The sequence below is a fragment of the Quercus suber genome, unplaced genomic scaffold (assembly GCF_002906115.3).
Source record: "Quercus suber isolate HL8 unplaced genomic scaffold, Cork oak 2.0 scaffold_803, whole genome shotgun sequence".
NCBI lineage: Eukaryota > Viridiplantae > Streptophyta > Magnoliopsida > Fagales > Fagaceae > Quercus > Quercus suber.
In genome coordinates this window covers 53652-66478 of record NW_027070238.1, presented here as the reverse complement: position 1 = coordinate 66478, position 12827 = coordinate 53652, and the positions used below count along the sequence as shown (strand labels likewise).

General features: G+C 33.8%; 1 protein-coding gene across 2 annotated transcripts; it reads right to left on the bottom strand.

The window, feature by feature from the left end:
* Nucleotides 1–1585: 1585 nt before the first annotated feature.
* Nucleotides 1586–8109, bottom strand: LOC112025493 (uncharacterized). 2 transcript variants are annotated; one of them, XM_024058178.2, is made up of 6 exons: nucleotides 7977–8109; nucleotides 6779–6989; nucleotides 5298–5524; nucleotides 5020–5193; nucleotides 3672–3966; nucleotides 1586–2417 (listed from the first exon to the last, which is right to left on the bottom strand). In XM_024058178.2, the coding sequence occupies exons 2-6, from the start codon at nucleotides 6936–6938 to the stop codon at nucleotides 2152–2154; spliced, it is 1122 nt and encodes a 373-aa protein (XP_023913946.1). In that variant the 5' UTR covers nucleotides 6939–6989; nucleotides 7977–8109; the 3' UTR covers nucleotides 1586–2151. The 2 variants fall into 2 exon arrangements, with proteins under 2 accessions (XP_023913946.1, XP_023913941.1); XM_024058173.2 differs by lacking the exon at nucleotides 7977–8109 and adding an exon at nucleotides 7110–7581.
* Nucleotides 8110–12827: the final 4718 nt, after the last annotated feature.

The window sequence follows — 12827 nt, the reverse complement described above, 5'->3', positions numbered from 1 at the left end:
TATTTTACCACATCATTTTATAACATTCCATTTATCAGATGTTTTATCATTCAATTCTATACATTAAAATAATATTTACTACACATTAAAATAATATATTATCTCCTCCCTATCATCACCATCAACAATAACCCACACTCGTAAATCAACCACCACAGCCCATAACCACTGCCCATCCCCACAGATCAACCACCGACCACAAATATCAGCCACTGCTACCACACACACACACACACACACACACACACACACANAGTTCCCGGTTTTTAAGGTCCAACCTCCCGGTCCGGTCCGGTTTTGAGAACTATGATCTAGACAACCCCCCCCCCACACACACACACACACACACACACACACACACACACACACACACACACACACACACACACACACACACACACACACACACACACACACACCCACACACACACAAAAACCTCAAGCAAACACTACACAGCCACAAATCTCACACCCATAATCCAATCTCACTCCCAACCCACAATTCGATCTGAGACCATCCCAAATCTCACACCCACAACCCGATCAACCTACCACCATCAACCAAAATTAACCAATCAAAACAACCAACCACCAAAAGAGAGAGAGAGAGATCGGCGAGATCGGAGATAGCGCTTCTCGTCTTGGACGTCGGCGATGACGATGGCTCGTGCGCCATGAGTGGCGAACTCGCCACCCATGCCGCTGCGCCTCCAGTGATAATGGCTACCGTCAAACTGATCTTAAATTAAGGGAAAAGAGAGAACAGAGGGAATCGATAGTTGAGAAGAGAGGGAACCGGTGAGAGAGAAGAGAAAAGAATAAAGTGAAGAGAGAGGAAAGAGAAAAGAGAATAAAAAATTATTAAAACTTATACATTATGATTCCGTACCGTTGCAAATTTGCAACAGTATTGTTCACATGTGACAAATTTTATGAGATTTGGTACATCTGATAAAAGGGTTTTTGGTGTTTGGTGTGTCAAATGTGCCAATATTGGCATTTGGCACATTTAGCACATCTGATGGTAATGTTCTAACACTTCCTTTCTTTTCTCTTATTTTCCCTCAATTTCCAGTCTTTCCAAACACAACATTAAGAGAAATCTCAATCTTGAGAATCAAAAGTTTATCAAGCAAACAATCTTTTAGATAATTCTCTGAGTCTTCATTGAATAATTACACAAATTTTTATTTATTATTATAATAAGAAATACTATATATATATATATTCGATTCCATTGGCAATTTGAGCCCGGAAGCCAACAGCTCAGGCCATCCCCGTTGCATTGGTGCAGCCAATACAAATATCGCGCCCTAATGTCTATGAATATGTTCACCAGTACATACTAAACATTATGTTAACCAGTACACACGAAACATACACCAGTCACTAATCAATGTTGTCCAGGATTATTTAAAAATAAGTATATTGGTTTATTTTCGTCTTAAAAGTTAAAATAGAATATATACAGTTTTTAAAGCATTACATTTTTCAGAAGGTAACTTTTACATGATAAACAAAGACGACAATAACCAACTCTGACCTAGAGAGAGCAATATATAACATTCAAGTACAGCGAGTGATCTATCAAAAACAGCACAGCTAGAGAGTTTCTTAAATTTGAAGTTCATAAGAAATAATAGGCAGCTCGAAAGCTGAACCTCCTTCGCCCTTTACATAAGTAGTTACACAAACAATGAAACAATCAGAGTCCTACCTATTATGTTCCTCAATTAATTAACTAGTACTCTGGCTGCCTCAATTTCACATACCTTACCAGCTATTCAGCCACAACCCCACTGAATTACACAGTTTGGTCCATGATTTGCTGATGTAGCAACTTAATGCTTACAAATGTATTAATGTACTTGCTTATACAGCTTACTTACACCACACATAATGTACATATGAAATATTAGGAGGATCTAAACTTTACAAAATTTGTCTCCAAACTGCTTTTGGAAGAATCTTCTTCAACTGTGTGACAATTTCTATGACTATCCATGTATGCTTGTGATCGTATGAACTAAACTAGTTAGATTATTGAATACTTCATGTGATTAAAAGCACTGTAGATGGTTATTTCTATCATCACTTAGTTGACTTGAAGAATATTCCTCCAATGCAGTTTGGACGAAAAATTCTGTTAATTTAGAATGACATGAAACACAACAGATACTTCCAACACTTTTTCTTTTTGACAACAGGAGCCATTTTTTCTTTATCTGCAGCTAAAAAATTATGGCCACTGAATGGAGGGGTCACATTGTGAGAATTTGATGATGGGCCTTCATTCCTGAAGTTTGGCTTCTGAATTCTGTTCACTTGACAGCGCACAGCTGATTCGGGTGTGGACGAATCAGTCTTGAGGATTGCTGAAGGTGTCAACATTTTTTCTCTATCTCTATCAAGAGATCCTGCCGAGCAAACATAAAGTAAATTAATTGATGTATATTATTATAGAGAAACAACAGTAGCAATTGAGAGTAGAAGGATTGCCTGTTTACAGCAATAAAAGAAAGTGTAACAAAAGCACAGATGTTAGTCCGGGCGTCAAATTTGACGAGAATGCTATAAGAATTGAACAGGAGAAATTCAGAACTCAGTAGAAGACGGTTTGAACAGTGACAAATCATGGACCTACTAGGCATCTAAAAGAAAAGGAATTGATGCAATTTAAAATCCTAATCTCACTAAAAACACATCTGGACTTACTTGACAGCCTAAGAGCTGAATAAGATATTATTAACATATTTACAGCAGAATGATAACACACCAAGAAACAATTGTCACAATGAAATCTATAACAAATAGCTCAAATAGGGCTTACAAAGCTTTTATTTATTTATTTTTCAATTAGTAATTACACTCATCCAGTGGGTCTTGAACTCATGACCACACCCTCTATCTTACTCTTACAACTGGAGGAGTTGTCATCTAAGCTAGAGCTTATTGGTGAATGTACTTAGGAAGCCTTCTTGTTGTGAATAAAAATTTGAACTTAGCTAAGGACCAAAATACTAAACCTCAGCTGTAGCATGATACTATATTATGAATTCTAAAAAAATTTCTTAAATCAAATCATAATCCCACTGGACTGGATGGGAATATCATTGGTGCACATCAAACAATAATCTTAAATTAAGCAATTATGCCAGATATTGAACAGCAATGTTTCACTGAAATCAAAACCCATAAATCTTTAAGCCATGTGGCTGCCCAGCTTAAACTTAGTTGTAGCATGAACATGATCTATAATACTAATCCTTGGCTGTAGCATGATACTATATTATGAATTCCAAATAAATTTCTTAAATCAAATCCTAATCCCATTGGACTGGAATGGGAATATTGTTGGTGTACATCAAACAATAATCTTAATCTAAGCAATTATGCCAGATATTGAACAGCAACATTTCACTGAAATCAACACCTATAAATCTTTAAGCCATGTGGCTGCTTAGCTTTAGCTATAGACAGCATGAAAATAACAAAGCGTGTACTTTTTGATAAACACCATAATCACATATGTAAGAACCAGTACCTTGGATTTCCTCATGTTCAAAGGTGTTTGTGTTATTCAAGAAAGATGATAATGATACCAATAGTTCTCATAAAAACTACAACAAAAAATAAAGTGGAGCAGAAAACAGTTGAAAATGTTGACAGACCTGCAGTAGCTGGAAGCACCTTCACCTCATTTGGCTTGACAGGTGCAGAGACACTGAACTTGCAACCAGCACCATTCTGGTTATTTTCAGGCTTTAGTTCTTGCAACAATGCCAAGGAATCAAAACATTCATCAGATGACATGGTCACGCAACTCGATTCTGAACTTGAAGGGGATGCTGGATCATCAAGAAGATCCTCTAATTCCAAGAAATCGCCTTCGGGAGGGTAATCTATTTCATGCAGATTTTGATGCTCTGTTAAACCCAACATGACTATGTCGTCATCCTCACTTGCCTACAAAACATAATTACACTTCAACATACAGAGATGAACCCCATCCCCCCCTTTCTCCTCTGCCCAAAAAGAAGAAATAGAAAACATAAACCACCAAACACACAGAAGCAAAAGAAGGGGTAAAATCCTAGTAATAACCAAAAGTTTAAATTCTTCTAGATGAATTTTTATTGTTTTAAAGAATAAAGAATGCCTTTATGTTCATTGTTTTATCATACAGAATTGTCTTGAAACATCTAGTAGAGAAATATCCTCATTTCATCAATACTTAGCAATTAAGAATATTTGATATGGTACAGACTTTTAGGATGTGGAAAACCCAAAGCAATATTCAGCTCTAATATTGATAACTCTGACAATTAAAATACAGAGCTTCTCCCAATTTACTAATAAGAGGATAATGCCTTTCAAGGCATTCTGAAACCGGCAAGTTTTGCCTTCCTTGTCAGTTAAGTGTTCAGCCTATTGATTGACACTGCACCACGCCAGTTTTTGCCCTTGTTCCCCTTCTTGCCTCACCCCACCTGAATGGACATCACATCTTGTCTGCAACTTGTGTTTGGCTAAGCTAAATATCCCTGACCAGAAATTTCATTCTTAAGGCATTTGGTATATTCTTGTATTAAGTGATTCAAATGCATTTGCCAATGAGCTTTAGCTCAATTGGTACCCTCCCCCCTTATATGTCCTGGGTGGAGGGTGAGGTTGTGGGTTCAATACCTATTTGGTGCATCTATAACTTACCAATCAAAAAATAAGAAAAGTATTATAATGCATTCATTATTATTATTATTATTATTATTATTTATAAGCATTATTATGCATTCATTATGAAAGCAAATAAGCAAACAGGAAACTGTTGAGATCCCATATAGAAGCCAATGACTCAGAAGATTACTTCAAAATAACAATTAAATATTTGCAAGGCAGCTGCTCATCAACTAGTGTCAAACAAATATATTAATATTGATGTATGCTATTAAGTAATAATAAAGCAATAAAATCAGGCCCAAGCCATCAGACATGAACGCCAGGAACATGAGGTTGACATACCTGGGGCTGGCTTGAGGAACTTTGTCCAATACTATTGTTAGTATTTGGAACAATTGATCGCGTAGGGTGAATGTGGTTTTCACTTGCAGTATCAGTACTACCCAGTTCTGACTGTTTTACATGGTTTTGGTTCTGCTCACCATCAGAAAAGATTATGCACAATGTGCTGGTTTCCTGCACATAATCACCAAACCAGCAGTTGACCGGTGTTGATAACAAAAAGAGAAGATATTATCCGAGGTAACAAGTATATAGTACTAACAAATTCCATAGAATACCTTCACGTTGCTGCCTTCAGAATGTCCTTCCTGCAATATACAGTATTCTTGCATGACCCTGTTTGTTATACGCTTATGAGGTGCTTGGCTATCATAAAATTCAAGAGTAGTTCTCAAGCCAGTGGTCGTAGAGTCTGAGAATACATTACTGGCTGTTCCTTTGACCTTCCAGATCCCATAATCATTAAATGTCTTCACCTCAGAGTGCCCTAAGAACCATGTGCGATCTGCATAGACCAAATTACCAACTTGTAAGCTTCTTCAAGCTGAATTTGGCATGTTATTGTTTGTATACAAGATGAGAACAGCATTCCCAAAAGTATACTACATAAACTACTCTGAATTAAAGTAATATGCTTGAACTAATTGCAGTCTGTCACCTAAAAGTCTTTGCTTGTCTTAGGTACGATATACTACATGGAAGATCATTATAGCAACCATGCCAAAAACAATGATTACACTTATAAAACATTAAATCAAAACCCAGGAATATACTAAGAAGAGCAATTTTTATTCAAAGAAGAACACTATTTGAGCATATGTCAAAGAAAAAAACTAAAATTTTTCTTACAATAAACATGTTCTCAAGTATAACCAAACATTCTTCTTGTCTAATAAATAAATGCTTTCTAATAGGTATGGTGGCCGTTTACATCCCATTGGTCCCAACCAAGTAAAAGATTGTTACATCAACATTTATCAAAAAAGAAAGAAAACCCCATTTTATTTCTTCCACATAGTATGCATAAATTTCAGGACAACGTCTCATTCACAACATTTAACTTCAAAAGCCTATGATGGTGTTTTACTTATGTATTTTAGAAATCTTTTACCACTTGAAATCATAGATATGAAATACCAGCATTTATAAAGAGCTTTTGCTGGCCACTGAATCTGGGACCTGATAACAAGAGTCAGCAACCATAATGGTGAAAGGAATATACCCAAGATTGTAATTTTTGCAGTTAAATGATAGAACTTTGGAAGTGGAGACGTAAACAGTTAACAATCTAAATTGATACCAGAAGCACAAGTGCACAACCAAAACTATTTTGGAATATATATATTCAGAGGGGGATTACATTTCATTTAAATTTTTTTTTTCAATGAGACTATTATTGAATAAAATTCTCTTTATGAAAAATTTCTTTATTTTCTTGGTGGTGATTCCAAGCAACCCTTAGCTGGGGAAGCCTAAGGTTCTTTGGCTGCTCTAGGTGGTGAGTCAGTGAAGCCTAGATTGTCCTGCATCATAATCACATATAATATTCGTGTACAGTTCTTCTAGTTGCTGATACCTTAATCTCTTCAAATTTTACTGATCACTGAAATGAGAATTCAAATAGGTACTAAAATGGGTGATATTTTGGGAAAACAAAAAGAGGAAAAAAAGGGAGGGGGGGGGAGGTGCCAAATAATATAAACTACCAAGATTATACACTATCAAAATATTACAATCTAAAAAAGAACATGAGACTTACCAGGTAGAAATTCAGGGTGAGCATCATAAGGATCTATATCCTTTATCACATTACGAGGGAGAGGGCATCCCTGCTTGAATTTGAACAAAGTCCAAATGACTTCCTCATCAGGACAGTTTGATTCAAGATCACTGGGTAGGGGAGCTGCTGGATGACTCATTGTCAGAAAATTCAAAAGGAAAGGAAACAAATCTGCGACCAGAATCCGTCCCTGCACAGATTGTAAAACAAAGGTTCATCAAGCTGGCCAAGAGGATAAATAATTAGATGATATGTTGACAATTCAAAATTGGCTAGGAAATGATATGTTAGTTTCAGTGTGCAAGTAAACCTCAACTTCATGATAGACAATCATGCCGCATCATCGGAGATGGCCCTTTTGGGATCAATATTAAATGAAACACTCAAACACAGGAAGAATAACAACAAACAAAAACCAAATTACAGTATCCTCAAGAATTGGATCTGATATAAAATCTAAAGTTCAAACTTTTAGTCACCCAGACCAGTATCAGCTACCAGTAAGACTGTAAGAGCACCCCAATTGCAAAGTTCAATGCTTGGGACAAGATTTACATCCAAACATAATAGACAAACATGAATTAACCAAAAAAGCTGATCAAATCTCAATTAAACAGTATATACAAAGTCTAAAAAGTTAGTTTGGCATTCAAACAATCCCATAAAGTTCACTAACAAATGGTCTAAAACAACAAATCAATAACCAATATGATTTTGCACAATATTGTGCTTGACCCAACCAAAATTCAGAACAAAAATTCTTACCCACAAAAACTCTAAGCAAAAAACAGATAAATTCATCAAATTCAAACATCGATTACACTCAAACTAACTCTAACCAAAATAACAGAGTTTATTCTAAAATTAAATTTCCAAAATATATCAAAATACCAGTTTGATTCATAAGGGTTTTCTCTTTAAAAAAAATAAAAAAATCCAAAACTTCTGGGTTTCCTAAACTTTTCCATAAAAAGTAAATATATATCTTTTTAAAAAATTTAAAAACTTTCCTTCGCTTTTCTTTCACTTTCTCGTTAAACAAACAAAAAAAAAAAACCCAAAAAGGAAAAAAGGCCATGAATCAAGAATAAAGGAATTGAAGATCTAAAAGGGAAATCAAGGACAATTAATGAAATTATATGACAAAACCAAACAGAAAATTAATGAGAAATCAAACCTCAGAAAGAAAAAAAACAACTTCTAAGACGGATTGGTCACAGAGAGAGAGAGAGTGAACACTGGATAATTACTATACCAACAATCACCAAAGCAAAAAACGAATACAAGTATGGCTTTGGTTGTTATTTTATAGGCAAGCTCTACTCAAGTGAGATTGACTTGAGATTGACCATAAATAAAAGCAGTAATTAAGTAAATTAAGGTAATTAAAACTAGCCGCCGCAATTAAAAATTTAATTACCACCCAGAAATTTTGATTACGTGGCATTTCTTTTTGTGCTTATATAATTTAGATTGTGATATCATGAAAAAATTTTGTGGACCCCACCATAAAGTTTTACGCGGCAAAGACCTTGCTGTGCACGCTATCCCATTATTAACGGAAAATTAATTTGTTTTGTGCGTGGGAAAATATATGTGGGTGATGTGTCAAATTGTGGTTAGCTAGTGTTCAGACATCGAAATGTGGCAATGATTTTATTGCAATTTTCAGTTACAACTAGTTCGAAGATTCGATTGCTGATAAAGTAATCACTACGCCTCAACATGGTACATGTCATATGATAGATTAATGCATGCATGGCACATTGAATTGGACATAATAAGTGGCCAAATATTTGGAAAACATGAAATAACATGTCACTCATGATATGTAGCAATTGAAAATATTTGAATAGTTTTTTTGCATTAGCTAGCCATACGAAACCTAAGCATGGACCAAAAAAATTATTATAATTTAGGCATAACCTCATTGTTAGAGGAAAAAGTGTCTAAAGAATATATTTAATACAATAAAAGTTAATGCATACACCGACTTATATTTTCAACTCAAGATTTCAAATGTTTTTTATGCGTGTTTGTAAGTTGGTATGTGTAAACTTTAGTACAATTAATGAGTATATTTAATTAGAGAACTTTATGTATTACATCTAAAATAATAAATCCTATACCTAGGTTTTATCTTATTTAAAGACTAAAGATAAAGACTTTTTTTTTGAGTGGTTGTCTCATGTATGTGACTTGGACAAAATATTTATCACCGATTTATAAAAAACAAAATTATAGGTCCATTTTGCGTAACCTTATTTTGGTGAGGTGAAAATAAGTTGAAATTTAACCAACTTGTAACTAATATATCTATATGTGTGTGTACCCTTAGGGCACACATTAAACTATTCAGTTTTAGAAACATTTTTTTAAAAATTAAAAAAACTGTCAATACTTTTTTAATTTTTAAAAAAATATTTTTAAAAATATATTAATTATTGTGTGCCCTTAGCAAATTCCTATATATATATATATATATATATCACTGGTGCTAGATATGTTCCTGAAATGAAGCTTTAGATGCGCATCTTGAAAAAGAAAGGGTTGTCAAACTGGCAAAGAAAATCTAAAAGTCATGTCAGTTTCAGTAGATGCATGTAATCCTAAACTTCATAAAGACAAACACGTGGCATCCAGGAATGTTCACCCTTTGGAATTTATATCAAGTGAAAAGAAAATAACAATAATAAATAATAATAAAAAAGTCAAAAACCAAATGACAATGTCCTCCAATATTTCAGAAAAGGATTCGATATAATAATTTATAGTATAACTTAAAACTCAAGCTCCAAGTTTTAATCACCCAGACCATTATTAGCTACCAACTAACAGCATGATCTATGCTTTGGCCCTTTGGGAGACCATTTCATTCATACGTAATAGACAAAGATATGTTGATGATAAGATAAACACTAATCCAATCTCAATTAAAACATTCTTAAAGGGCATGCATGTTGTCATTCAAGTTTTCCCACAAAGGTCACAACACATGGTCTAAGAAAATAAATCAATAAATAATATGAATAATTAATGCTTGAAAAAGAAACATAATTAATGTTCAGAAAATAATCACTATATTAACTAGATGTCCCTGTGACTCGAATATGAACACGTTGATCAATAAATATTGTGCTTGAACCAATTAATGTTCAATTATTCAAGTATTGGTTTTCATGAAAATTAATTCTAACAAACAATATCTGAGTTGAATATTATAATCAAACATAGAGTTTGGTTCTTAAGTGGGAGACCAAAAAAAAAAAAGGTATTGACTAAAACTAAGATTCCAAAATCTATCACTGTTATAGATCCAAAAGAGTTGTGCTTTTCTTTTCCATGATTTTAAATAAACCCCCAAAAAAAAAAAAGTCATATTCCTATTTCTTGTCATACCCCAAAAAGGAAAAGGCAACGAATCAATACTAACGAAATCGTAGCTCGATTTATATCAAGAAGTTAATGAAAGATTAGAATGTAAGATCGTAAAACTAACCAAAATTAATGCCCATCTGGTTAGTGATTAGCTTTTAACACAGCACACAATTAAAACTTGATTGTCGACTTAGCTGTGTCATTGGCCACCGACCCAAAATGTGAGGGGATAGGGTTGGTAGTAACTACATATATTATATATAATATATAGTTGAAAATTTGATGCTTAATACCACTATTAAAAGTGGCTAAATTTGACACTAAATACTAGCTAGTAGTGGTGTGGCCGTGTGGGTGACTCTTAACCATGGTTAATTTTTAACCTGGCACACAATTAAAGTTGGGTCTGTCACTTGGCCACCCACACTAAGACACTTGATTACGTGGTCTTTCAGCATTCGCTGAGCTCATGCATTCTTTGTTATAAATTTTTTTCTCAAAAAAAGAAAAAGAAAAAAAAACATATTAATTTATTAGCTTGGAGTCTTTGACCCACTTTCCAATCGTATCGTGCATGGGAGATTTATGAAACCTTGTAGATGATGACGTGTCACATTATGGTTGGTTTTTGTCTATATTCTACAATAGGGTTCACATGAATTTAGTTTTTTTTCCCCCTTAATACTCTTATTGGACAAAGTGAATTTCCAATTAGGTTTCCCTTAAAAAAATATATTTCACATTTCTCTCTCCCACTATCTAACTAAAAAAACAAAAACAAAATTGTCCATATATGATATGATATATATTCCACAAGATTGACATGCGGCCAGGCCAAATTATTTGATACGCTAGGCTCATACGCCTAAACGTCGTAGGCATAGTTTTTTTCCCCCACGTATTGGATAAGCACGACAACTTGGCTCTTGGGTACATCACATTTCACAAGATATTAGAAATCAAATCATGTCACTCACTACATATAGCATATTGAAATATTTTGGATTGTTTATATCGTTTTAGCCATTTGTGACCTAACTTAACCTTTTAAGCTTGGACAAAAATGATCATGATCATGACATGACCTCAATGTTAAAAGTTAAACATCGGATTGAAGTTCATTGTTTCTCAATATATTTATTCACAACACTAAGTGCGAAGTGACTTCTATAGCCATAAAGGGAGGTGTATCATGAATGTGATTTGACCACATTTTTATTGTCGAATCAATAAGAAAGAAAGATATAGAAGTTATATAAGTCAAGAACCTTGCAGATTTAGTTATTGAGAAAAGAAAGAAAATACACTTTTTTATTTTTTTAAGAATACTTACTTAATTAGTTAAGGAAGTAAGGATATTGGGTTGAAAAAATACTAATGATGTAGCATATTTTGTTATATATGACTTTACAATACAAAGTGACATGGTAATGATCGTGATAATAGATGGATTTTAAATATTATAAGTTATGTTATGGTAATGACTGTGATGGATGGATTCCAATTATTATAAATTGTGTTATGGTAATGAGTAATGACTGTAATAGATGGATTTCAAATATTATAAGTTATGTCATTTTTTTCTATCTTTATCCTTCTCTTAGCCAAGGCATAAATTCATTAACTTTGTTTTATGCATTGTAGAAGGCAGATCTCATGTTCAACTCACCATAAATATGCAAAACTTGATTCCTAAGATGCCAAATAGTCTCTTATTTTATTATTATTATTATTATTATTATTATTTGCTAAATAAAAAAATTTAAAAAAAAAAAATCACAGTCACGGATGTGATCACTGTTTTCAATTCACTTAACCTTATCATGTATGATGTGGAACTATGTGCACTATAGTGAGACTTGTTAGTACTCAAACTCAAAACATACTCCTAGACTTAAGGTGTGATTTGTCACAAAAACTTCATACCAACACCTCAACAAGCGGATAATTACTAAACAGAAAATAGACTCTATGCTAATTATTAATTGTTCCGCAAATGTCAGCAACACCGTGACATTTTTTCAGGTGGAGAGAATGCAGTACTACTATAGTAGTACTTCGCAAGCAAGCAAAAGCAATCAATATTATTCCAACAAGTCTACCCATAAACGTTGCCCTTATATCTACCACAAAGTGATCTCCAATTCCTAATTGGCTAGTTATAAAAATATAATTATTTAAATAATATAGTTAAGCAATTAAAAGTTAAAAAAAGAAGAAGTGAGACATTTTGAATGTAGTCACTCATACCACATGTTATTGGAGACGTGCGGAACAAGGTAATAGAGTTGTGGTCAAATTTTAGTGGACCCCAACTAAAGGGTCTTATATTATTTTGTTATGATTGGTCAAAAAAATAAATTAAAAATTTGTAATAAACAGGAACCGTTGCATATAATCGTGCTTTATGAATAGATAGATTAAAAGTCTGGGGATTAAAACCTCAAAATCCCTAAAGAGCCAGGTTGCATCTCCAGAAAATATTACTTCGTATAGTCAAGGTTTGTCTTCTTCAACAACTGTTTTAGCCGATTTGAATGGAAGTAAATTTCCTAGGTTTGATGCCTCTTCCACAGTTAGGATGGGCAATCTGGCACAGGAACAGGGCGGTTGTAATTACAGACGAGATGATACTACTGCTTTCATGGGA